Source organism: Lipotes vexillifer, unplaced genomic scaffold (assembly GCF_000442215.2).
Source record: "Lipotes vexillifer unplaced genomic scaffold, Lipotes_vexillifer_v1.1 scaffold1567, whole genome shotgun sequence".
NCBI classification, from domain to species: domain Eukaryota; kingdom Metazoa; phylum Chordata; class Mammalia; order Artiodactyla; family Lipotidae; genus Lipotes; species Lipotes vexillifer.
The window spans coordinates 59,889-85,406 of NW_006787589.1; the positions used below are offsets into that span (position 1 = coordinate 59,889).

The 25,518-nt window shown below is 50.3% G+C and overlaps 1 protein-coding gene across 1 annotated transcript in view; it reads right to left on the bottom strand.

Annotated features, from left to right (window-relative positions):
• Positions 1–23,525, bottom strand: part of LOC103075184 (acidic leucine-rich nuclear phosphoprotein 32 family member A) — a 39,059-nt gene extending 15,534 nt beyond the window's left edge. Inside the window, exon 1 of the mRNA XM_007460320.1 lies at positions 23,303–23,525. Coding sequence (XP_007460382.1) covers positions 23,303–23,356 — 54 coding nt within the window. The 5' untranslated portion in view covers positions 23,357–23,525. The remainder of the gene's footprint in view (positions 1–23,302) is intronic.
• Positions 23,526–25,518: the final 1,993 nt, after the last annotated feature.

The window sequence follows — 25,518 nt, forward strand, 5'->3', positions numbered from 1 at the left end:
GAGAGAGAGAGAGAGAGAGAGAGGGAGAGAGAGGGAGAGAGACAGTGCAGTGGGGACGGGGAGAGATGACCAGGGGGAGGAAGAGGGACAAGAAGCACGGAGGTTTGGTGCAGAGGATGCTCGTCAGGCGGTCTGATGACCTGGGCTCTGGGCCCACTTTGCCACTAACTTGCGACGTGCCCCGGGGGGGGAGTCACATCCACACTCTCTGGGCTTCTACAGTCCCCGAATCCGCACACTGGACAGACACGAGATCCCTTCTAGTTTCAAAATTCTGTGGGTCCGCCCACTTTTAGTCCCGCCCCACATCCAAACTCAATCATTGTTCCCCAAAAGGAGGTGGGAGATTTTATGGGCCAGAGGAGCCCAGGATTCATCGCATTGAGGGACGCCAAAAAGGAAATCTGGGCCGCCGGGCAATTATCCCGGATAATTACTGAAATGCGAAAATCAATCATGTAGTCTCTTAAAACACACCGGGATCATAAAAACAGCCCCCGGGGCTCCAGGTTTTGGGTTCCAAATGTTGGAGTCTGGCATCGTCCCATCTGATGCCTGCCACCTTACAGGACAGCTTGGAGCAGGTATCTCAACACATGGGGTCCTACTGCCTGCTGTGCAATCCTGTGGTTCATAAAAAAACCACACCATCCATGATGATCCAAGAGCCACAGCACTGGCCCCATGCAACACTAGAGCCCTGAGGAGAGTGAAGAGGAAGGCCCAGAGAGCAGAGGGGGTACATCCTGGGCAACCTTCCCAAAATGCTGTTGTGATCATGCCACGTCATGGCCCATCACTCCTTGTCCAGAAGCCTCTAATGGCCAAGGGAGTCAAGCGCCAAATGCAGGGGAGAATTCCCAGCCCTCCGACCATCAATGTCCCCTGACTAAAACCCTGTGCCTCTTTTCAAGTTTGTCCCTGCCTCACCCCTCTGCCAGCCTCCCTGATTGGCAGCAAACACAGTGACACCACCTGGCATTTCTTCCCCACGTTACAGTTTACGAAGTGCTTCCCCAGGCATCACCTCATTGAATCCACAGACAACTGGTTCCCACCCCCTGGAAACCGTCCCTGTCCACCTACCAGGGCCCTCAGAGAACCATGGCTCGGTCACAGGATGCCTGGCAGTCTTTCGTCCTGTGGTCTCCCCTCCAAACACAGCCTTGCTATGGTCTGAGGTCTTGGTGTCCCCTGCTGGTGCCCTGCCCAGAGGGGCTGGCTAAGTGGTCAAACTGGACCAGGTCACTCAAGAGGAAAGGATGGAGCGGGGGAGGGCAATGGCTCTGACCCCTTACTCACTTTTGGAAGCAAAGCACTCCACTAACTTCACTCTCGGGCAAATCAACCAAACGATACAAAAATGGCTTCCTGGGCCCCCTGTCCCAGCTGCCCTGATATGGCTGATGTGGGTTCCTGAAATCAATTTCAGGGATTTGAGCCCAGCTGGGCTGGGACCACTTGTGGAAATCCCACCAGAGTCCTCGAGTCAGCAGGGTCTGAAAAGAGGACACAGCCCAGGGTCTCTGCCATGGGTCTGGTGTGGATGGTGACAGCTACCCACTCGCCAGGGACCAAGTGGAAGAATGGTCTGCAAAACAGAAGTTAATTCATTTCCTCAGCTTCACCACACAGAGTCCATAGGTCGGCGGTTCATAGCCCCTACCCAGACCAGGAGAACAGCACAGCCCATCTAAGAAGACACCATGCCTTCAGACTCGGGCTGAGACACTTCCCACAGCCCTCGTATGGGCCCCTGCCAAATTTCCAGTCGGCTTTAGAAAAGTGCTTCAGAGAACTAAAGGATCCCTCTTCGTACCTCTAGGGAACCACTGGATCCAGTCCAGCTCCTCAGGCAACTAACAAAGCCAGGTGGAAACCAACAGCGTGACTCACCCAAGGTCACACAGTTAGCCCTTTATGGAACCAAACCTTGGGCCATTTCTTAATCCTCTTAACTTAGGGCCCACACCCCAAAGACACAGGCCTCTCCATGGTGAACTCCTTGAAGCAAGAGGAAATGGAGTAGGAGAAAGAAAACAGCTGTTAGGAAAAGAGTCCCAGGCCTGAACCCAGCCCTCCTCCCCGACCCCTGCCTGCCTCTCCATGCATCCCAGGAGGGCTGGCAGGGCAGAAGAGGCCAGGGAGGGCTAAGTGGCCTCAGAGAAGAAACCCTCGACCTTGGCCTCCTTCCCTGCCACCTCTACCAAAATGACAGCCACACTGGCAATGACAGAAGCCGAGCAAACACCGTGGCACTGAAGCCCTCGTGTCCAACCACCAATCGGAAACCGCTGATGTGGGCAGAAAAGGGAACCAATCATGCAAAAGAACCTAAACCTGGGGACTGAAAGTTTTTTCTATCCAAGACCGCAAAACAAATTAGCCAAGGGTCACGCGTAAGAAGGAATTTAATCTCTTTCTCCCTTAGAGAAATGTGACATGTGCAGCTTGCCTTAGTCTGGAAATTAAGTGCTTATGGTAAAAGTAGTGGTGATGGAAGTGCAGGAAATGCTAAGGAGTAATGTTAGTTCCATATGCTACTAGCTAGAAGGGGGAAAACAGGAGGCAATGGAAGGAGAGCAAGGAAGGAAGGCGAAGTGAGGGGCAGCTGGAAGGAGGGGAGAGGGATGCAACACGGAGGGTGGGGGGGGCAGATGGACACTGGGAAAAGGACACAGGCAGTCAAAAAGAGGGCAGAAAGGAGGAAGTTAAGGCTCTGTGGGTTTTTCATTACTTCCATAGCTCCACCCTCTTCACCTAGGTCTTGGTGATAGAACTTTACGTATATTTACTGTTTTTAAAAATATAGTACAGGTTGAATTCATTGCTGTTCACAGATTTACAGCTGCTTTAATCTTAAAATGCTATAAACAAAGACAAAACAAAGAGCTTCATGATTCTTGAAGAGTCAGGGAGGGGCTAGATAAGTAGAGACGATGTAAAAGAAAGAGCCTAGAGATTTTAGTCTTCATCAGAAGCTCATAAAGGAGGTCCCCGCCAAGGTGGCCAACACAGACAAGGCCGTCCCAGAACACTCTGCTCTGATGGGACCAAACCAGAAACTCCAACACCTGAAGCGGAACAAACTTGAAGAAGGTGACAAGGGTGGGAAGAGGCTTCTGAAAACCGTGACACCAGAAGAACAATGGAAGGAACTAGTAATGTTTAGGCCAGAGGTGGCGGTGACTCATGATAGCTCTCTCTCTCCAACTATTTGAAGGAGAGTCGTATGCAAATAAAAGTACATTTATTCTGTGCTCTCCAGCAGCTCAAGAGCTAAGATCAGTGTGCAGGAATTACAAATAGGTAGTTTTCGGCCAAACGTAAAACATAAGAGGGTGCTTAAATCTTTACAGCAAATCTTTACAGCTGTCCCACGAAAAGAATGGGCTGTTCTAAGAAAATCGGTGATCCCCCTGTCCCAGTAAGCATACACATTGGAGACTGCTCAGTGACTGTCTGCAAAGAACCGTACATATAAACAGCACTGAACAATTATTAAATGAATTAATAATATTGTATGATGAAGTCCTGCGTAAGTGATGAGCCTCAGGCCTTTACACCTCTTAAAACGCTATGATTTAGTCTTTCCTCTTTGAAGAAGCATTACGTGTTTAGGCCACAGGCCTGTCAACAATATCAACAGAGTATCTGTCAGATGCTGGGCACCTGTGCTAGGCAGTGACCAAACAGCAGAGACCAAAACTGGGTGCCTAGCCCACAGGTTTACAATCTAGTGGAGGAGTGAGATAATAAGCCAATAAGTGTATATGTCTATATACAACCTATATAATTGCTACAAAGGGAAAAAGGGGAAAGAAAAGAGATCATGACGAGAGAGGACTTTACAAAGCGTACCAGGGAAGGCCGATCCAAGCTGAGCTTTTGGTGGGGACTTGAAGCCAAGTGAAGAGGGCAGAGGGCACAGCCAGGGCAAAGACCCTGAGCAGGGAACATGCTTGGTCCTTTTGGGGAACAGCTAGGATGACAGGTGGTGGTAACAGAATTTGTGGAAGGGAAGGAAAGGAAGTGGTGGAGTGAGAAAGGGGTGGGGAGAAGGCGCTGTCTGTCACACGCACTCGTGCACACCCATGGGACATTCTGCACCTAACTGGTGGCAGGGTGATGGGTTTCACAAGCAGTGGAAGTCAGAATTGTTTGGACCACAGCAAATGGGGTAAGACCCAAGACCTGACCATAAGCCTGAGATTTCTCTTGCCTGTCCTTAGAGGAAAAAAGGAGCTTTACTCAGGACTGTGCTCACCCAATGTTTCCCAGTAGAAACGGGCCTCGGCTACACCCCTGGGGAATATCCTATGGCAGAAGGTTTTGCTTATGAGCGTCTGGGTGCATGAGAAGTAGTCAGAACATGTGATTTGGTTCCAGGCTTTACCACTTAGGAACTGTGTGGCTTTGGGCAAGACTTCACTGAGACTTAATTTCCTCATCTGTAAAATGGAGAGAAGAATCCCTACCAATCCCACAAATCTCTGTGGGACGGGACGAGGTAAACCGTGCTGTCCTGGAGGGTACAGGGAGGAATTTTACGAGCAAGTTTCGTACCCAAAACTTGGCACCCCAGAGAGCAGAGAGGAGGTGTTATGCAGATTCCCCCATACTTCCTTGCACTTAGCTCACAATAAATGTTTGCTGAACTGAAAAGCATTAAAAATAACCTGGGAAAACATGCTGCCATTTTTCTTTCTTCCTATTAAACTGGAGCACTTTGCCAGAATGCTCCAGAACAGTCTCTCTTCTCTGTAATCCTTCATTTAGGGGAAGAACCAACTGAGTCACATCAGGGCAGGGTGTTCAGAGGATAAAGTCCCAGGAATGGGGACAGGAACTGGGCCCAACCCCTCTGCACAAGGCTCCTGGCTCTCTGCATCACCCCAGTCTTTCTCCAACAGCCTGAGCTGATCCAAGTCCAGGCCACCAATGAAAGAAGGGTCCACAGACCATCCTAGGACAGGGTCAGCAGCTCCTGGAAAAGCCCATGAAAACCAGAGATACACAATATATACACCATGTCATCCACATGAAGCCTTGATCTAATCCAATCACCTCACTACAGATGGGGAGACCGAAGCCCAGATACATGGACTAGCTAGTCCAAAGCCACTTCTGTTATTTTCCTCTTTTTAATTTTTTGAATAAGTAACACAATCATTCTCAACATATACAGTTAATTCTCCTTCTCATCCTCTCCAGTAACTATTCCACCCATTAAAAAATCCTTCCAGAGTCTGTTTATACATACACAAACAAATTCAGAATCTTATTTTTCGGGCTTCCCTGGTGGCGGAGTAGTTAAGAATCCGCCTGCCAATGCAGGGGGCACGGGTTCGAGCCCTGGTCTGGGAAGATCCCACATGCCACAGAGCAACTAAGCCCGTGCGCCACAACTACTGAGCCTGTGCTCTAGAGCCCGCGAGCCACAACTACTGAGCCTGCGTGCCACAACTATTGAAGCCCACGTGCCTTAGAGCCCCTGCTCTGCAACAAGAGAAGCCACCGCAATGAGAAGCCTGTGCACCGCAAGGAAAGTAGCCCCCGCTCACTCCAACTAGAAAGTCCGCACACAGCAGCGAAGACCCAACACACAGCCAAAAAAAAAAGAAGAATCTTATTTTTCTCTCTTTTATACCAAATTAACATATTATATATTGATCTTTGCCTTGCCTTTTTTCATGAAGTTTGTGTAATATACAGCATGCAAAAAGCCGTCCTTGTTTCTTATTTGCATTGTGTTCCATTGTGTGGATGTGCCATCATTTTTCTTAACCAGTCCCTTATTTGATGAGTATTTGAGTTACTTCCAATCTTTTGCTATAATGTTGCAATATAGATAAGCTGGCACATATGTCATTTGGCATTCACCCAGCTTATTAACCAAAGAGCTGGAATCAGACCCCACTTCTGACCTGCAGGGCAGCAGTCGTAGAGACTGGGAGTTCTAGAATCTAATGGGCTCACCACTGTACCTGTGTGAACAAGTTACCTCGCCTCCATCCGTTCAATACTACTACTTAGAACCTACCAAATGCTAGGCACTGCACCAGGCTCCAACAATAAAGGTATCCTTGCCTTCTGCCCCCAGTGTTCAGTCTGGGATAGACAAGCAGAAGGGACTGCTACAGCACACGGGCAAGTTCAGTGTGCCTTGAAGGCCACCTGACCTCTGGGCTTGTTTCCCTGTCTGATAACAGGGTGGCCAGACCTGCACTGTAGGGGGCGTTCTAAAGGATCAAAACGTGATGCTTGCTAAGTACCTAACACGAAGCAAGGCTCGGAGCAGGTGCTCAACAAGGGATAAGCCTAACTCCTGTCCCAGAAGGGGTCTTACTGATGGCAAGGGCAGCAAGGTGTTCTAGGCAAAACACATGGCGCTCACGGCCATGCCCGTTCACAACACTTTCCTTGCAGAAGGTTGGAATGTACTATTAGTTTTTGAGGCAGCACCCAAGCCCCTAATAATGTCTTAGCCCACTTTTATTGTTGAATGATTTGGCCTTCTCCCACCTTCCAAACCCTCTTTCGTACTGTGAGGTATCCTGGGTATATTTCTCACTTGTGTGCACAAGCCCTCATGTTTCAACTACATCTGAGCTGTCAGTGGAAACCCAGACACATATTTATTAAGACCCTGGCACAGAAAGGCAAGGATAGGCACATGGAAAGTTGATTTTGTTGGGATTTCCCTGACAGTGTAAAATAATCATTTAAAGGAAAAAAAAAAAAAAAACCTAAAGGAGAAAAGTCACTGCACCTCACATTTGTTTTGTTTACTTTTAAATGTATTCTATTTCACAATAATACATCTTTAAAAAGATGGCATCATCTGTTTTGCTTTCCTGGGGGAACAAATGCAGCAGAGAAAAGAAGGAAATGGAAGTCAGGAGTGTAGAGTATTTCCATATTAACAGCAGCCCCAAAAGTGGCTGAGAGGAGGCAAGAGGTCAAAGTTAAGATGCAAGGTTCCACGCATTGCTCTGAAGCCAACGACCTGGCTTTGCACCCAGCACAGCTCCTCAGTACTATGTGACCTTGAGCTAGTTCACTAGCTTTCTGAGCCTCACTTCCCTCATCTGCTAAAGTGGGAATAATCCCATTCATTTTGTAGTGTTTCTGTATAGATGAAATAAGAACAAATGAGTACCCATGTGCCAGACACCACAACAGTTAAAAACAAACAAATCACATACAAAAGATACTACTTTCTCTCAATACTTAGCAAAGAGATGAAAATCTAGTGCCTTTCCTTTAGAAACTCAAAGCAGAACAGGAGGCATCAAATTACCCAGCCCCCATCATACTGGGAAGCCAGGCTCCTAGCAGGCTGATTAATGAAGTCTTACTTCACCAGAAGCTCCTTTCATATTCATGCAAGACGCCAGCTTCTAGATGAAAACTATCAGCCAATTAAGGCTCATCCCGGTCCTTGGGAGAGGGTGGGTCATGGCTGGATTTGTGATCTGACTTAACTGTGGGTTTCTCTCCCTAAAATAAGCTCCGGGGCCTCTGAGTTCTGCCTTACTATCCTTCATCAGAGCCTCTGGCAGGGTCCCCCTTGCCCACTCAAAGGCACTTGGCCCCCCAAACCAGGTGGGGAGGGCCTGAAAGATCCAGATGGAATCCAAAGAGTACCAATAGGGGTCCTTCAAGAAACTCTGCTATTTCAGAAGGATGGATAGAAATCCCACCGTGAAAGGAAGCGAGAGCCTGTCGTTACCCAAACCGGGCCGCATCTCTGCTGAGACAGGAGCATAACCAGCTCCCGGTGACGAGGCCGTGCCTGGGGGGCTGACTGGCAGTTACAGATGTGTTCCTGCTACCCAACCCCCAACACACCAGCCGCAAATGAGAAGATAAATCTACTATTGTTAACAAACGCAATTTGGAAGTACCAATCTTTTAAAGTGCGAGCCTCAAGAGGGTGATAAAAGACATTATGGGACAAAAAGGCAGAGGGTCAGCTGGTCTGAGGAGAGGCATAAGGTTGAGAGTAGAGAGTACTGGCCAGTTATAGTTTGTCACTCTTTTGTATCATGTCGTCAGCTCAAGAATTCTCATCTTAACCTCGCTGGGCCTCAGCTTGCTCCTCAGCAAGATGATTCGTAGGTGCTTCCAAATCAGACATTCTAAGTTGCTGGCTCAGGGGGGCCAGAAGTCCCGTGTAGGTTACTTGAGCCTCTGCTCAAATGCCACCGTGTCAGAGAAGCCTTCCTGGATCACCTATCCCCTTTAACACAGCTTTATCTGTCTTCATGGGACAAATCACACCAGCAGTCATGCCTTTGCTTAACTTATTGATGGTCTCCCTCGACGGAATGGAAGCCCCACATGGGCAGCCCAGATAATGTCCTTGTCCTGTTCACTGCTGTATCCGTAATGTTCAGAAAAGAACCTGGCACAGGGCGGGCATTCAATCAATATGTGGAAACGAATGACCCTCCACAGTATTTTCTATCTTCAGAAATCACCCTCGCAACTCTGGCTACCATCAGGCACTAGCTGGCCAGCTCTGCTCATCATCAGGGACATCTATGGACATAATAAGCCTCCTGGGGCTGGCAAGCCATGCGCCCAATACAAGTCTGGTTTCCAGCACAGTGGGCACCTCAAACCGGGATTCAGACCTTGCTGGAGTCTAAGGCCAGAGGTCAAGTTTGGAGGTGCTTTTTCACTCTCACATCTGACCCTCCTGGGTGTCCACTCCTGACAATGACCACACTGGCCACGGGATCTGAGGGGAGATTCCTGAGTGTCTACAGAGGCCAACTGTCTGCCCTGAACCAAGTCCCCCTCGCTTTTAAGAAGCCAGCATTCCATTTCTCCTCCCAGATTGGCTGCTTTACCTCACCCCACACAGCAGCCCCCGGAGGGCCCTACCCTAGAAGCCTCCCCAGACTCCCAGACCACACCTCAACGTACAGACACACCAGCTCTCTTAACCGAGACTCACAAAGGCATGTCTGCAACAGAGTCGCAAACTAGATGGGGGCTCAGAGGAGAACCACTCATCACGGCAGCAGGCCAACCTCTGCAGAGGCTTCTTCAGGCCTCCCAGACAGCTGGGGAGCTTTACTCAAGTCCACGCCTGCCCACTCTCCCTGGGCTGCACCGGGGTACACCCGAATCTCCATGGGGAAAGGGAGACGTGCAGCAGTGCAAGGAACGCCCTGAGTGACTGCAATGGCCTGTTCCTGGCCCTCCATATGGAACAGGCCCCTGTGCCAGAACAGACAGATCCTTCCCACTGGCAGCCAGGCGGGAGGCTGGAGGCCACATGACATCATCACAGCGCCTTCCTGATGCACCCAGCTACAGGGGAGCTGGGCTGGGCTCTGCAAACCATCAGCGCTGCCCTCTGGCAGGGGGGAATAAAGGGACACTGACTAATCCAAGAAGAGAGGGGCCACCATGCACACCCTAAGGTGGTGATCCCAGAATTAGTGGAGAGGAGAACACTGCTGCATGACCTAGAAATCCTGGGGACTTTACATCTCGACATCACCTGGGATGGACATAATTTGCTCCCCTTCCTCCAGTGAGTCAAGGAAGACTTCCTGGAGGAGACCTCTCAGGAGCTGTTTGGATGAAAGATAAAGGCCTGAGCGGGGCAGACCCAGAATTCTGTAGCCAGGAGGGGAGTTGAGAGGAAGGAGGGGCTGCTGGCACAGAGCATGCCCGGTAGAGAGCCTCTAACCCCTACCCCACGATGGGAAGGGAGGCCCTGGGGCAGGGGATGTCTGCAGCTTGGCTGACATAGCTCCAGCCCCACCTCAACAAGAAACTGGGGGCTCTGTCCCTTGCTTGGGACCCGTCCTGCCCTCGCCCACCTGCTTGAGCAGCTCCAAGTGAGGCCTCCTTCTGAGGCAAGCAAAGACAGCTCTCCCAAGAAGTATTCCCACCACACACAAGCTCAGACACTGTGCAAGGGCCTTCTTTAGCCGGGCTGGCTCCCCCTCATTCCAGCAGCTCAATCAAGCCCAGGCTGGTTAGAATCTACTAATCTTCAGGGGCTGTCCACAACACACACCTGGCATGAACCTTATTTCTTTCAGTCCTGACAACAGCCCCTGGGAAGCAGGTGTTAGTGTTAGTCACCATTTTACAGATGAGGCAACTGAGGCTTAAAAACGTAACCTACTAGATATCCTCCACCCACAGGGCTCGGCAGTCCCTGGCACAGCCCAGTACATCTGACTGCTTGGCCTTTTGGTCCCCTCCTTTTCACAAAATGCCCACTGGCCTCAGTCCCCTGGAGATCAAGGATGGGCCAAGTCCAGCCTTGCTCAATAAATCCCACTTAGCACTCAGCAGCCTCATGAGATACAAGTAAATGAAAACTCACAAGTGTGATGAGCAAGAATCTGGGCACGTGTGAAATGTGTGTGGCCATGGCGGGTGGGGCTGGCGGGGGGATACAGTGAGCAGGCCAAGGACCGGGTCCCAGCACCTCAGCAGCTTAAATCCTGCAACCTTTCCAATCTCCTGTTTTCCTTGCTCCATTTTCCTCTCTCTTACATCCGCTTAGCTTACTTCTTCCTACCCGCTGTGAAGTTCTGCACCCTGCCTCAATGTGGCGGCTTCCAACTTTGCTTTAGAGAACCCCTTTAGAGCATTCTAAAAATACACAGACCGGGCACCACCCTGGGAGACTGACTCGGGAGTTGGGTAGAGCCTGGGAATTTCTCAAAATGCTCCCCTGGTGGTTCTGATATACAGCTGGGCTTGAAATCTGCCTTACCAACCACATACCTTTCCTCCTGCCTAAGTGCTGTGTTTATATATATATATATATATATATATATATATATATATATGCCTCATAGTGAAGAAGAAAGTTCACTTTCTTCTTGGGAAGAATTATTATTGTATATATATGCCTCCCCAGCTCCACCACAGAAACGGGCAGTAAGTACCAGCTTTCTGTAACCCGCTCCCCCATGTATGTTCATATCCCTTGCCCCCCGCTCAGGACATAAGTAACTAGATTCAATGAACTCTACCTGCTACACGGATACTTACAGAGAGTTCCGAAAGCCCCGTGCATCATCCTGGAGGCTGCGCACACAGCCCATGTCAGTGTAAGTGGGCTCCCCTCACCCTCCCCTCCACAGCCACACCATTTGGGCCTGTTGGTGAGGCCAACAGCTCAGGGGAAAGCTGGTTACATTACGTGGGATGGGTCTCTCCTCATGATGCATGCCCCTGAAGAAATCTACAATTAATCTCTTTAAATTTACCATGAGGGCTGTGCTCCCCCCAGCCCCCACTCACCCAGGAATCTCTCTCACTCACTCATGCCTTCTGCAAGAGGCAGTAGAACCCACCGATCCACAGCTTCTGGGCACTTCTGACTGCAGAGTCCTGGCACAACCTTGCTGATGGTGCCCCACAAAAACACCCAGGAACACCGGCAGGCTTCTCTCCTCCAGGTTTCCCTCTGGCCCGCACAGATCCTGCCTTTGACTTATTTCCAGCCTGAGGGATAAGCAGGAGAAAGCCTCCTCCCCACCCACCCCACCCCCAGTGCAATGACCAGCTGAAGTCTATGGCTGATGGAATCCTCTCATCTCAGGCGCTTCGGGGCTATTCCAAGCATCTTCAGGAGCAGCCCAGGAGTTGGCTTTACTGGACCCCAAGGGACGACCTGAGGGAACTTAGGAGGGTCTGTGCACACAGCCTGACCAGGCAGCACCCAGCTGACATGGGGCAACAGACGCTTGATTTGCTGGGGAGCTTAGGCAGGCCACTGGATCTTCCCTGCTTATCAAAGAAGGGCTAAGAATGCTCTCCACTCCTACCCATCAACACCAGGGTGAGGAAGATCTTAATAAGGAAAGGGCACTTAATAAGACACAGGCATTTCTTGTATGCTGTGAACTTTTGTAACCAAATTAAAAATAAAATAAGCAACTGACTGGCTCAATATTAAAAAAACAAACAACCCAATCCAAAAATGGGCAGAAGACCTAAATAGATATTTCTCCAAAGAAGATACACAGATTGCTAACAAACACATGAAAGGATGCTCAACATCATTAATCATTAGAGAAATGCAAATCAAAACTACAATGAGGTATCACCTCACACCATTTAGAATGGGCATCATGAAAAAATCTACAAACAACAAATGCTGGAGAGGGTGTAGAGAAAAGGGAACCCTCTTGCACTGTTGGTGGGAATGTAAACTGACACAGCCACTATGGAGAACAGTACGGAGGTTCCTTAAAAAACTAAAAACAGAATTACCATATGACCCAGCAATCCCACTATTGGGCATATACCCAGAGAAAACCATAATTCAAAACGACACATGCACCCCAGTGTTCACTGCAGCACTATTCACAATAGCCAGGTCACGGAAACAACCTAAATGCCCATCGACAGACAAATGGATAAAGAAGATGTGGTATGTGTGTGTGTGTGTGTGTGTATATATATATATATATATATACACACGCACATACACACAATGGAATATTACTCAGCCATAAAAAGAAACGAAACTGGGTCATTTGTAGAGATGTGGATGGATCTAGAGATTGTCATACAAAGTCAGAAAGAGAAAAACAAATATCGTATATTAACGCATATATGTGGAACCTAGAAAAATGGTACCGACAAACCAGTTTGCAGGGCAGAAATAGAGACACAGATGTAGAGAACAAACGTATGGATGCCAAGAGGGGGAAGTGGCGGTGGGGGTGGGGGTGGTGGGAGACTGGGATTGACATATATACACTAATATGTATAAAATAGATAACTAATAAGGACCTGCTGTATAAAAAATAAGTAAAATAAAATTCAAAAATTCAAAAAAAAAAAAAAAAAAGCAACTGACTGGAGGAGTGGTCTCCCAAGTAGATCATCCCCAGACAATCCACGGGGCTGCAGGAAGAAAATCCTCGGACTTTTAATATTTTTTAATTTAACCTCTTAAATTTTAATTTTTTGGTGTAGTTTTACAATGTACATATTTGCAGGCAGTGTATGTGAATAATTCCTGACTAAAGGGAGACACACCGGGGCCAGGGCTCAGGTTCAAATTTTTTACCAACACGGGATATAAAACCCAGGAAAACGGGAAGACCACTAGGCTGAGAAAGTGTGAATCAGCCACCCAGAGGCAGGAGCTCACACTGACCCTGGGAAAGCTGAGGACACCAAACCACAGTGGTGTTTCGGATGCTTTGTTTCAGTGGCTTTGTGCTTGGCTCGCCAGACCGTGGGTGATGAAAATGACAAGAACGTGCAAGGACCATGGCTCCTTCACTCAACCAATACTTATACAATGCCTGGCACGTGCCAAGTGCACTGCTGAGCCCAAACAGGTCCCATCAATCATGCAGCCTACCAGCTACATGGGGACAGAGATGCCATTTCAAACACACGCAGGAAGGTCTAATTACGAACTGAAGTTCTCTGAAGGAAATTTCTAGAAGAGTTTTAGAACAAAAGAAGACCTAGAGCTGAGGAGGGATATCGGATGAAGGAGATCATAAAGATGATTAGATGCTAGGGAAGTAATGGTGGCAGTTCCAGAGTGGAGCAGATTTGAGAGCATAAACGGTAGCGAGGCCAGCACAGTGGGAAAGGAGGGGCGAGGAAAAAGATGAGAGTAAGAGGCAGAACATGAAGGACCCTTGTTGGTCTTATTAAGGCTTTTGGGCTTTATCCTAAGGACAATGGTGTATTTTAAGTACAGGGTGACACGATTACACTTGCATTTTGGTAAGATCATTCTGACAAGTTTGAAGCATGGCTTCAAGGGGGGCTTTGTGCAGGGGAAATCAGTTGGATGATATTTTGAACTGACAGGATTTGTGATGGAGAGATCACATGTGTGCACGTGGGGAGGATGGAGGAGGTTGCAGAGGCCATGGGTTCCCACTGGACATGCTGAATGTGGGGTGCTCTGGGGACACTCGGGGGGAGACACTTAGGTGCGTCCTGCGCTCAGTCAAGAGGTCAGGCCGGAGATGTTAACGGTAAACGTCAGACCCCAGGCACCACAAAGTACCTGCAGCTGTCAGTGAGGACGAACAAGATTTTGTGGGGAGGGAATACAGAACAAGAGAGAGCTCAGGGCCTGGGTTTGACTGAGTCCGATACTCCATGGCTGCAGAGAGGAGGGCCAAAGGACCGCAGAAACCGAGGAGTGGCCACAGCCGTAGGAGAAATACTGGAGAAGGGGAGGTAATGGGGAACGTATCTCATGAAGGTCAAGGGTGGGGATACAGTACTGCTGCTGAGGAGTCATGTAAAAGACAGTGAGGGCTGTTGGGATTTGGGGAGCTGTTTAGGAAGCTGCGGAGGCTGAGGTGTGAGAGAAGTGAGGGAAGGGAGAAGGCGGTTAGACAATTCAGGAAGTTTGAATGTAAAAGGGGAGAGATGGCCAGTTGCTAGTGAGATAGGAGATCAAGGGACATTTCCTGTCTGCTTTAAGATGGGAGAAACACCCCAAGCTTGAGAAGGATCCAAAGGAGAGTAGCTAGGTGCCCAGGAGGCAAAAGGTAACTGAAAGGCAGGCGCAGGTAAGACCCAAAGGACAGCTGAGCTGGGCACAGGTCTGGTCTAGGAATTTCTTAGGAAACCAAGTTTCCATTTTCTCTGGGAGGGGAAGGTCGTTGGCTGGGAGGGAGCGGGTGGAGGGTTGGCGGGCAGTTTGAGGAGTAGAGTCTGAATTACTCACTTTAGGTAGTGACCAGGTGTTGCCCAGGACAAGGGAGAGTCATGTTATTACCCTCAGCAGAAACTACCTACTTAGAATTCAGTGCTGGGGCTGTTCCATGATGTTTAGATGCTAGAGCTACACTCATTAGATGGAGAAACAACACATTTACTGTTGAATTGCTTGTGGGGAAAAACAACTGGCAAGTTTGAATCTCTAGCTTCTAACCTCTTTCCCCACTGAAACAAATGTTACTTTTTGATATAATGTGTCTGTTGATAATGTAAACTTTTTAAAGTGAATGCCAACTGTGGTGCTCTAGGAACAGACCATAATAACAATGACATCTAATGTTTATCGAGCCCGTACTTTGTGCCAGACTGTGTGGTAGGCACTATTACACTGTCATTTTACAAAGACAAAGGTGGGGGGGGCAGTGAGGGTAGACAGAAGCGGGTGGAGGAACATGCTTGGCGGAGGGCTGCTGGCACAACCAGGAGACTTGGAAGGCATCCATCCGGGCAGGAATTTAGGATAATGATTCCATAATGCTGTGAGAAGGTTTGGGTTGGGAAAGGGCTAGGAGAGCAGCTTGAGAACACAGGACCCAAGATGAGATGGCTTCAAGGCAGGAGGAATCACTACTGACCCTTGGTGGAGAGATTTCACAAAGCTGCAAATGGCATTCCCGCATTCCTCCAAATCAAACCACAAAACATTTGAGTGTGAAGGAACGAACATTAACATTCATCTTTTAATGTGTTTCAAACATTAACAAGTAATGAAATCAATTTATGGGTCAAAGCCAGCATTTTTTTAAAATGAATATAAAAGTGTTTTATTCACAGTAAGGGAGTACTGTCAGTTTTTCAGATAACCTGTGTATGTATCAATATATACATACTAGGTAGTGGTGTAAAACATATTTCTTAGTATAGGAACAAAAAGTTTGAAAGTCACTGATCTCACTCAACACTCCCATTTTAGAGTGGAGAAAACAGAGGCCCAAAGAGGCCAAACAACTGTCCAAGTTAGTTAATAGCAAGGCTGAGAAGAGCACCAAAGTCCCTAATAGTTCTCTGGTAATTTCCTCACCAAACCAGAATCTCCAAACGCAAATCCCTCTGGGAAAGATAACCCAGACTTTAATCCACATTAGAATAAGTGATAGTGGGGTTAAGTAAACTCATTTTTTAGATCTGCCACCTGGAGCAAGTTTTGGTAAAAGAAGGCAACAGATGTGTGCACCAGGGCATCTGTGAAGCTGAAACAAAATAAATTTGAGTGAAAACACAGGGGTTTCAGGGTGTGGCCCAGGAGGCACTCGATGGGTCCCAGTGCCAGTGAACAAAGACATCTTATCTTGTTTTATAGGCTTTGTGTTAACAAATGTCATCAGGACAACTGGTGCTATGCAAGGGAGGCTGCTTCCATGTCTGGGAAGGGGGCCCAGGCCAACGGCGGCTTTGTTCATCTAGCTTCAACCCATTTTATTAAATGAGAAGTTCGGAATAACAGATGCCTTCACAAGTCTCCATCCCTGCCAGACTCCATCTCTTTAATGAAAACATCATTGTTGGGTATTTATCATTTGTCATATAATTATATTTCAATGTAATATAAGATTCAGACTCAGGTCACTATTTCTCTACTTTGCTTGTGGGAGGAAGGAAGTGGTGATGGGGGACTGGGGGAGGGTACTTCCTAGGAGACTAGAGCACTAGCTAGAAGGGGTGGACAGGTCAAAATGTGTGTGTTGCCTGGGAGGGCATGGTAGCGAACATCTGTAAGGGAGTACCCCCTCTGGACACCAGAGTAATGAGCCTCCTCTTCACCAAGTCATAATTCAGGCTCAACAACTCAGCCAAGCTCATTCGACCAGGGCTCATGACGACTCAGCAACAAGCTCTCTGCTCCTTTCCTAAGTGTTACACCAGAGTAGAGGGCAGGCACCGTGGTAACGAGACATCTGATGAGCATCCCACACAATCTTCATAAAAGATCCCCAACAGCCCTGGGGTTTTTTATTTCAATGTGGTAAAATTAATATAAAATGAAGCTCTAGACGACCAGCCCCCAAAGCTCAATCAAGGTGCCTGTATTACCTTGACAGGCTGGTGGTGCAGCAGCGGCCCAGAGAGGGAACTGGGTCTGCAGTTTGCTGTCCTTAAAGTACAGGCCACAGTTATGGGGACTGGGATTCACCCTCTTGGATTTATCGCCTCCTCCCGTGGCCTGGCCAATTTTCTATCCATTCCTTCCGCTTATTAGCTCAGGCACAAGAGGCTAGAGAGGTAGAAAGAAGGGCTCTGGAACTCAAAGCCACTTTGCTGCTAGTACGTTCCCCAGGCAACATGCGCGGTGGAAGAGCAGCAGGCCCAAACTAGAGTTTCTAGGACTATCTGTGCTTTCCAGTGATCTGTGCTCTGAAGTTCTGATGTCAGCCACCAGGTACACAGCTGCTGCACCTTCCAGACCTCAAAGCTCAAACTGTTACAGTTCAAAGCTCCTTTTCTCTAGCTCTGAGAAGACATCTAAAACTTAAGGGTAACCATTTAACTACAAGGTATGCAAAAACCTTTTGAAATATCCTGAACATGCAAGATGAAGAATTTCGGTTGGTTACACAGGATAACTTCTGGATAGAAGGGATGCTCAATTTTACACCAGCAACAAGTACGATTTCTCTTCTTATGGATGTTCATGGATTGAGGCTGATTTCCACCAGACATTAACTAGATAAAAGGCACAGGGCTTCCCTGGTGGTGCAGTGGTTGAGAGTCCGCCTGCTGATGCAGGGGACGTGGGTTCGTGCCCTGGTCTGGGAAGATCCCACATGCTGCGGAGCAGCTGGGCCCGTGAGCCATGGCCGCTGAGTCTGCGCGTCTGGAGCCTATGCTCCACAACGGGAAAGGCCACAACAGTGAGAGGCCCGTGTACCGCAAAACAAAAACAAAAACAACAAAAAAAGGCACATGTCAAAGGACTTGGAAAGACCCCTAAGGCACCACCCAGAAGAAAGGCTTCTTACACGCGTAATAAAAAATTTAATAATTAAAAAAATTTAAAAACTGAGATCCCAAGGTCCTTCCCCACAATCTATTAAACTAGGGATTACCGAACTTTTTCTGTAAGGGGCAAGATAGTAAACTTTACCTAAAGGCAAAACTGACAATACTACATAGGCACTTTTATAATGAAAGAAAACAAATTTCCACAATTCTTTTATTGATAAAATTCAAAACATATAGTGAGCACAATTTTTTTCCTAATAAAGGTCCAAGGAGGCAAGTATAATTCTTTGCAGGGGGGAAAGGGAGACAACATTTCACTTAACTGGGATTCAGTGTTCCACATCATCAAACTGACTGCAGTGTTTACATGTACAAATCATTCTTAGCTCGTGATACAAAAACAGGCAGTTCACCCAAAATTTGGCAATGCCTGTGCTAAACCAATGTCCAGGGGTGGAGCCAGGAATCTGCATTCTACATGCGCCCGCATGATTCTGGTGATGGGCCACGTCTGGGACCCAACAGACTATACAATTTTCAAAGTCCTTACTGTCTAACTAAGGACCTCCGGTTTTACAGTGGGAGGACAACCCAACTCTGCTGCTTACCAGCTGTTTGACCTACTCTCCCAGCCTGGATGATTCACCCTCACAACAGAGGATGTCACCCTGCTTGGCCTATCCTTAAGGAGTTGTTGGGGGATTAAGCGAGATGATCCATGAAGTGTTATTAGTAAACTAGGTCCTGGAAACCAAGGATATGCCAATTCTGTTCAGCTTTTTGTCTGATAATAAAAGTGGGAAATGCATTACACGCACGATCCCACACACACCACTGCCTGAGTGGCTCCTGCTTATCTTCTCATTCCTCAAAATGTGTCCCCCAACACCTAAAAGGCCAGATTCTAACCAGATGTGATGTGCTAACCCAAACTAGGGAAGTGTATGTATGGCCTCCCCCTTAAAACCGACAAGCCAGAGAGCCTCTGATCCTGACCACCCACCTCAGTATCTTCAACCAGGAGGCTGTCCAGTCTTCTAACTCTCTCGTAAGGTGGCAATATTTCAAAGCCAAGGAAGAAAAAGCTCTTCCCCACAGTCTCTTACAAGTAAGGGTACTTCAGGGGAGGGAGTATAGAGGTTGAGTATGCAGATTGGCTGTGGTAACATCTTTATGCCTTGATTTCCTGTGTTAATATAAGGATTATAATAGTACCTGCCTCCTAGTGCTGCTGTGGGGACTAAATTAACTGATATGTGTAATCCACTTAAAACTGTACCAGGCACAGCATGGGTGCTATACAAGCATTAGCTATTATTATTGTTGTCCTCTAAACCCTAGAAATGCCCAAAGTTGTGCTGCACCACACACCCCTATCTCTCTGAGAATAACACTATCACATACTGAGCACCTGAGGGCCAGATCAAGCCAGTTTTGTCACTGACTCATTAAATAGGATTATTCCCATTTTACAGGTGAGGAAACCAAGGATCAAAGAGGTAGGTTAAGTTAACCGGCCTGAGATCACAGAAGCAGGGCAGGTTAACTATCTTACCTCTGTGACACGAGGAATTTACACTTAAGCCTGTGTGGTTCTGCTACCCAGCTCTCCCGTGAAGCCCTCAGGCTCAAAACTACCATAAGCAGCAGCAATCCAGTACCAAAACATAACTGACCATGTCCATACGGAACTCATGCTCAATTTTCTGCCTCTGGATCCCTGGTAGGCTTGCATAAACTGGAGTTAATATCAGCCTACTTGAACCCAATTAGGCAGTAAGTCAGTCTGGAAAACATGATGTGACGTATTCCAAAGGTCAAAGTTAAACCTGGCTTCCTGGGCAGTCTTGGACGGGCACTGCCATGAAAGCTAGTCTCCATGCAGACGTCTACCAGAGTTTAACCTGTGAGGTGCTTAACTAGCATGGATATCAGCTTTTAAAAAGTCTCAGAGAGATGCCAGCGACGCGATGCCTTGCCTGGCTCACAGTCAACAGCCAGAGAAAGGCAATTAGAAAAAAAAAGACATCATTTACTTTTTAAAAAGCAACGCCTTATTCCCTAATCTTTTCGGTTTAGGGTTACATTTACTACTGTGGCTGCCTTCCCCTGGGCAAAAATAAAAGAGGGAGGGGCAGAGAAAGAGCAAGGGGGCCTCCCCTAGCAGCCAGCAGGGCGCTGCAACACCCACCTGAAACACCGAGCGCGACCTACCTTCCCGGAGAGCCCAGCCCCGGAGGGCGTTTCCCCAACGCATCAACTCGTCCCTCCCGGCTAAGCGGCTGCTGTCCTCGGCTTCAGTCAGGGCCGCTAGAGTCGCGTGCGCCTCCCCCCCAAAAGAAAGCTCATGTTTAATTTCTCCCCCCACCCTCCTATCAGTTCCGCAGAAAGAGCAAACACCACGGCGATCCGTTCGTCCTTAGGGCCACATTGAACTACGTCTAAAACGCCTGCAGGAGGAAGGACGAAATACTGGCGAGAAGAGGGGCGGGGGAGGCAGGGAGCGCGCTGGGGGGTGGGGGGAGCACTCGCCGGGAGGATCGTCGCCCTCCCGGAGCAACGGCCGCCGCAACGCTCCAGCAGAGCCTCAGGCCGTTGGCAAGGGGCGGGGACCCCCATCGGGGCCCAGAGCACAACTGGGGGTCCCAGGAGCCCGCTCCCCCTGATGCCTCCACGTCCGGGGCCGTCGGGGCGATGGCGCAAGTCTGCGCCCCCCCCACCCAGGGACAACAGCCACGGTGACAAAATGGCAGCCCAGCGCCCGGCAGTCGTGCCACAGGCGAGCAGGGCCCCGGCGGCCGCCTCTGCCCCCCAGTAACGCCTCGGCGCCCTTCGGGCTCGGCCTCCGGCAGGTCTGGCCGTTACAAAAACAATAATAATAAATAAAACACCTCGAGCTCCAAACCAGCTCGGGAAGCCAAAAGGCCCGCCCTGGGGCCAGTCCGGCGCGCCCGCGCCCCGACCCGCGCGCGCGAGGCCCGGCCGCCGGGTCGCCCGGCCGCCGGCCCGCGCCCTGCGCCGCATGGAGCCCGGCGCCCGCATTAGGAGCCCCGCGCTCGGCGCCGGCCGCGCCATGGGGGAGGGGAGGGGCGGGCCGCGCGAGACCCGGGAAACATGGCTGCTTGTCCTATTTCGGCGTCGCGGCGTGGCCACCAGCCCCCGGATCAGAGTTGGGAGAGGCTCCGAAGGTGGGTGTGTGGGGGCCCTGGGGGGAGCACGGCAGGGAGGGGTGCAGGGGGCGCTCTCTGGGAGCTATTTGTCTTAAGAACGTTTAAAAAACCGAGTTTCTCCTCCCTCACCCCTTTTGTCCCTCATTAGCTAGCTTTCTCCCCCTCCTCCGCAAACGGACAGAAAGTGCCCCCTCCACCCCCACCCGCGCCCCACCCCGCCTCAAGGTAGGGGGCAGGCGTGTGGGCCGGGAGACTCGAAGGCGAGGGGGCGTAAGCGTGAGAAATCGCTCCCAGTTCGGCGCGGCGCGCTCCCCTCCCCCAGCACACACTCGGGAAGTTTAAAGAGCCGGTTCGACCCGCTTTCGATCTCGCTCCCAGTTGGCCAGCAGCGGCGATAGGGTTGGCCGGGCGAACCGCGCCTCCGCACCCTCCCTCCGCGACCCCGGCCCCCTACTTGGCGCCCTTCCCCCTCCGCACGGGGGGCTTCCGGAAAGTACGCGGGAAGCCCGCGGCTCCGGCCCCCTCCCCCATCACCACACCCAGCCCCCCAATCCTCTGGCTCGGGGTCCAAGCTGGGATGAAACCGGCCAGAGAAAGGCAAACCGCCGGCAAATTGTTCGCGGAAACTCCAGCGTCCTCCGGTTGGCAACCCCTCCCCTCCCTCCGCCACCCCCTCCCCGCCCTGCGCGCCATAAGGCATTGCACGTCTACAGTCCACAGCTGCGTTATGATGGGGGGGGGGCACAAAAAGGATCTTGTTTTCAAAAGTCTCACTCAGGTTTGGGGGAGGAAGTAGAGAAAAGAGGAAGCAAGGCCTGCCTGCGCCAGGAATTCGGGTTTTAACGGGCTGGAGGGGCGACAGGTCAGCGCACAGTGCTACCCCAAACTCCCAACTCTGTGGAACCCTGGTCACGGGGCTGGGGTGAGGGGTCCTCCCGCCCGCGCTCCGCTGGTCCCCGGAGGGGCCACGAGAGGAGTCAGCCAGCGTCTCCGCCCCAGACCCGGGGTCTCCTCCGCTGAGCCTCCAACTCACATAAAACAGTGTTTGAAAGCGAGAGGGAGACAAATAAAAACGGGCGTTCGAGTAACCCACCCTCACCTTTCCCCTCCTCGGGGGTAGGCTTTTGCCCGAGCTTCCCAGTTCCCATCGGTGTAAGTTTCCTCCGGCCGTACTCCCGCTACTGCCCAATCAATAACGGCGACGGGAAGGCAAACTCCCATCCCGGAGCTGCGTGTCTGCTAAGCCCGCATAAATCTGGACCCAGCCAATACCCACCACAGGCACCAGCTCTGGGCAGCTCGCGTCCTGACAAAGTTTCCCGGGCCCATTTATTAACTGGGCGCCGAATGGCTGCCAAGGAGCCCACCCTAGAGAAAGACGGGCCGGGGGTCGGGGCCGGTGGGGGGGGCAGGGCTCAAAGGCTAGCATCTTAGGGAGGCCGGAAGGAGCAGGGGCGAGGGGGGACCGGGACATAGCCTTTGGGTAACTTGCAGTAGCGATCGCGCGAGGTGGGGAGGCGCGGGGATTATCTGTGCCTTTGCACGTTCGAAAATCCCTCCCCCCGTCTTCCAATTTATCCTCCCTTCGGAAGGAAAGGAAGAAACATCAGCATCTGGCCCGAAGGTGGGGTGGAAAGAGAGAGGGAGAAAGAGGAGGAGAGGAAGGGAGGCAGAGAAAGGGAGGGAGGGAGAGAAAGGGCGCGTTCACGAACACTACAAAGTTACAAATATGGCTCCCCCGTCTCTCGCCTCATCACTGCAAAGAAATGAAGACGCACTTTAAACTCGAGCCATTCCCAACTCCACTGCAGCCCCCTCCCCACGCGCTCTCCCCAGGGGCCTCGGCCCACATTTATCAGAAACTAAACCGGACTCGCGAAGCCCAAAACTTATTGTGTGTGTGCGAGCGAGCGAGCGAGAGATAGAAAGGGAGGGCGAAGGCGCGGGAGGGGGGCGGAAGGGGGGATTCATTTATAAAATATAAAACCCCCTTTTTTTGTTGTTAAATCCAGGAGGCAGCCCCTCTCCTCCTCCTCTCTTGTTAATCTTTCCCTCAGACGGAGTCACGGGAGCAGCGAGCTCAGAGGGTTATTTTGCCTCATTCTCTCCGACCCAAACGCGTGCGCCCGCCGGCCCCCGATGGGTGCACACTCTCGCACCCACACTCGCACACGCGGGAGCACACGCACAGGTAGTCACACACCAAGGGCAGCGGCGGCGGCAGCCAGAACATGCTCGGATGGCACTGCAACCCCCCAACCTTGCAATTCATTTGCAGTCCGACCCCCAAACCCACATCTCCCGGGCGCCCCCCTCAAAAAAAGTGCCTCCCCCCAACGCGCACACACACACACACACACACACACACACACACACACACACACACAAAGTAGGAGAATGGACCGACAGAGATATTTTTGGCAAATGCTCACATCAGAGGGCGTCCTGTTCCGCAGCTCTAAATGAATCCGTTTGTCCATGTCCATCTCTCGCGCTCTCTCTCTGCAGAGGCTCCCGCGCCGGCGGAATTCAATCAATAAACCCCGAACCCACGGCCGCGCGTTTTAGGACTTTGAAGGCTCAACCAGCTCCGCTCGGTTCTCGAGCCCCCAGCACCCGCGGCGCACACTAACCTGATCACCGTGGAGGCGGGATTGGCAGCCCGGAAGAGTGGCAGCAGCCTTGGCCAATCGCCGCCGAGGGTCTCCGGGCAACAGCGAATGGTGGCGGAGGCGGGGGGGAAGGGACCAATGGGCGGGCTGCGCAGCCGGCCAGGGAGGCTCAGCCATTTGGTTGTGGTGCCGGAGACGGACCCCTTTAGATTTCGGGGCGGCTGAGGAGCGCGGCGGCAGCTCGGCGGCTGAGCAAGGGGGGTGGGCGGAATGTAGGGGGAAGGGAAGGTGACTATGCCTGGAGGGCCGAGCCGCCCGGCCTCGCCAGCCCGCCGCCGCCTCAGCGTTTGGCCGGGGGCGGGGCCGCAGGTGCGTTATACGAAAGGGAGGGGCGCGGCCGGAGGGGCAGGGGGTCGGGATCCTCGCCGGGCCAAGGGCTTCGTGGGGTTGCCCCGGGCCTGACCGCGCCGCACGACCGGGTTGTGGAAAGAGGCAGACGGCGAGAGGTCTGGGGGCCGCGGGCTGCCCGGCGGGCGGGCGGATGAAAGGCCTGGAAAGAGGGGAGGGGTCAAGGGTGCGGTGGGGGGAGGGGCTGGTCATTTTCTGGGTTCAGCGGCCAGAGCTAGTGGAGCGTGGCTGCTGACCCCCGACTCCTCTGCGGGTTCCCACCCCCGGGCTGCGGCTCACAGCCCGCGCGCCCCTTCGCCTCCCGCCTCGTCGTAGTCCAGCCGTGGCCATCGCAGCCCCTTGAATACAAAAGTAAATAAAAAGCAAGATGCGTCCACTTCTGGATGACTTGCCTTGCGGTCTCGACCCTCTCCATGGAGAGGCATTTCAGTTTGCATGTCAGTTTGGAAGGAGTGATCACCAAGAGGCACCCGGGGTTTTGTTTAATCAATAAATGAGTGAAGACCATGGACTAAGAATTGATGCTGAATACTTTGAATATTTTAAAAAATGGAAAGGGAAGGTGCTAGTAACTCCCGGTTTTCTGGACCGAACATAATTTATGGGCTTTATAGACCTAGTGAAAGAAAACGGCGCACAGTTTATTTTAATTGTCCACCTGAGTCATTTGGTTCAATCTGGGCTGTCAAAGAGGCTCTATTTGGAGCACTTTCTCCAAGTTTTACGGTTTGCTTGCTTTCGGTTTTTTGAATCACATTAGTTGTAAGAGACCTTAAAGCCTTAATTCCCGCTTGGTTAACAACTTATGGCCAGTTCTAGGACAGTGTTGTGTACTGCGTTGGCTGCCTATGTCTGTTAACAAATCACGGGGATTGTTGTCAACAGGACAGATACATCTCCACACAACTGGTTTTCGATTCTTTTATTTCTACACGTCTACACTCTTCCTCATGCACTCCAAGGTAGTTCTTTTGCATACATTGTGTTTATTTTTCAGGGACATGGGTTCAAGGGAGAGATAAACCAATATGTATGTTGCAAGTTTGAAATATTGTTACATAACACCAATACAGTTTCATTCTTGAGCATACAAAGTTCAGGAGGAAATAAAAAGTGACAATGTAAATAAAAGGCACATATAGAATGCTTACACTGGGGAAGAAACTGTAGTAACTTTAATATTGTAACCCGATGGATTGCAAATGTGAAATCCTGCAACTAAGCATTTTACTCAGTAAATTTTTCTTTCAGACAAAATATTAAGTGGAATTGGAAAAATGATCATGTATACTCTTTGAGTAGCTGTGAAATGCAAAATAAAAATGGAAAGCCATTGTTTTATTTCATCTGCGTATAAATAGTATGGGGTAATTTATTTGACTTGTTGCCTTAGCTGACATCAGTCTTCCTCAGTTTTGTTAATCTTATTGAGGTCAATTTGTGGAGCTGGAATTTATTCTTTTTAAAATTGGCTTCGTTATAAAACATACAGGGACCCCAAATTTCCTCTCTTTACCAGAGTCAGCTGTTATTTCTGGATATGGTGTTTAAGGTTGTTTCAAAACAGAGCTCTTCATCAATCACATTTAGCCAATATGATGTCTAGAATCTATATAGCACAGGAGTCC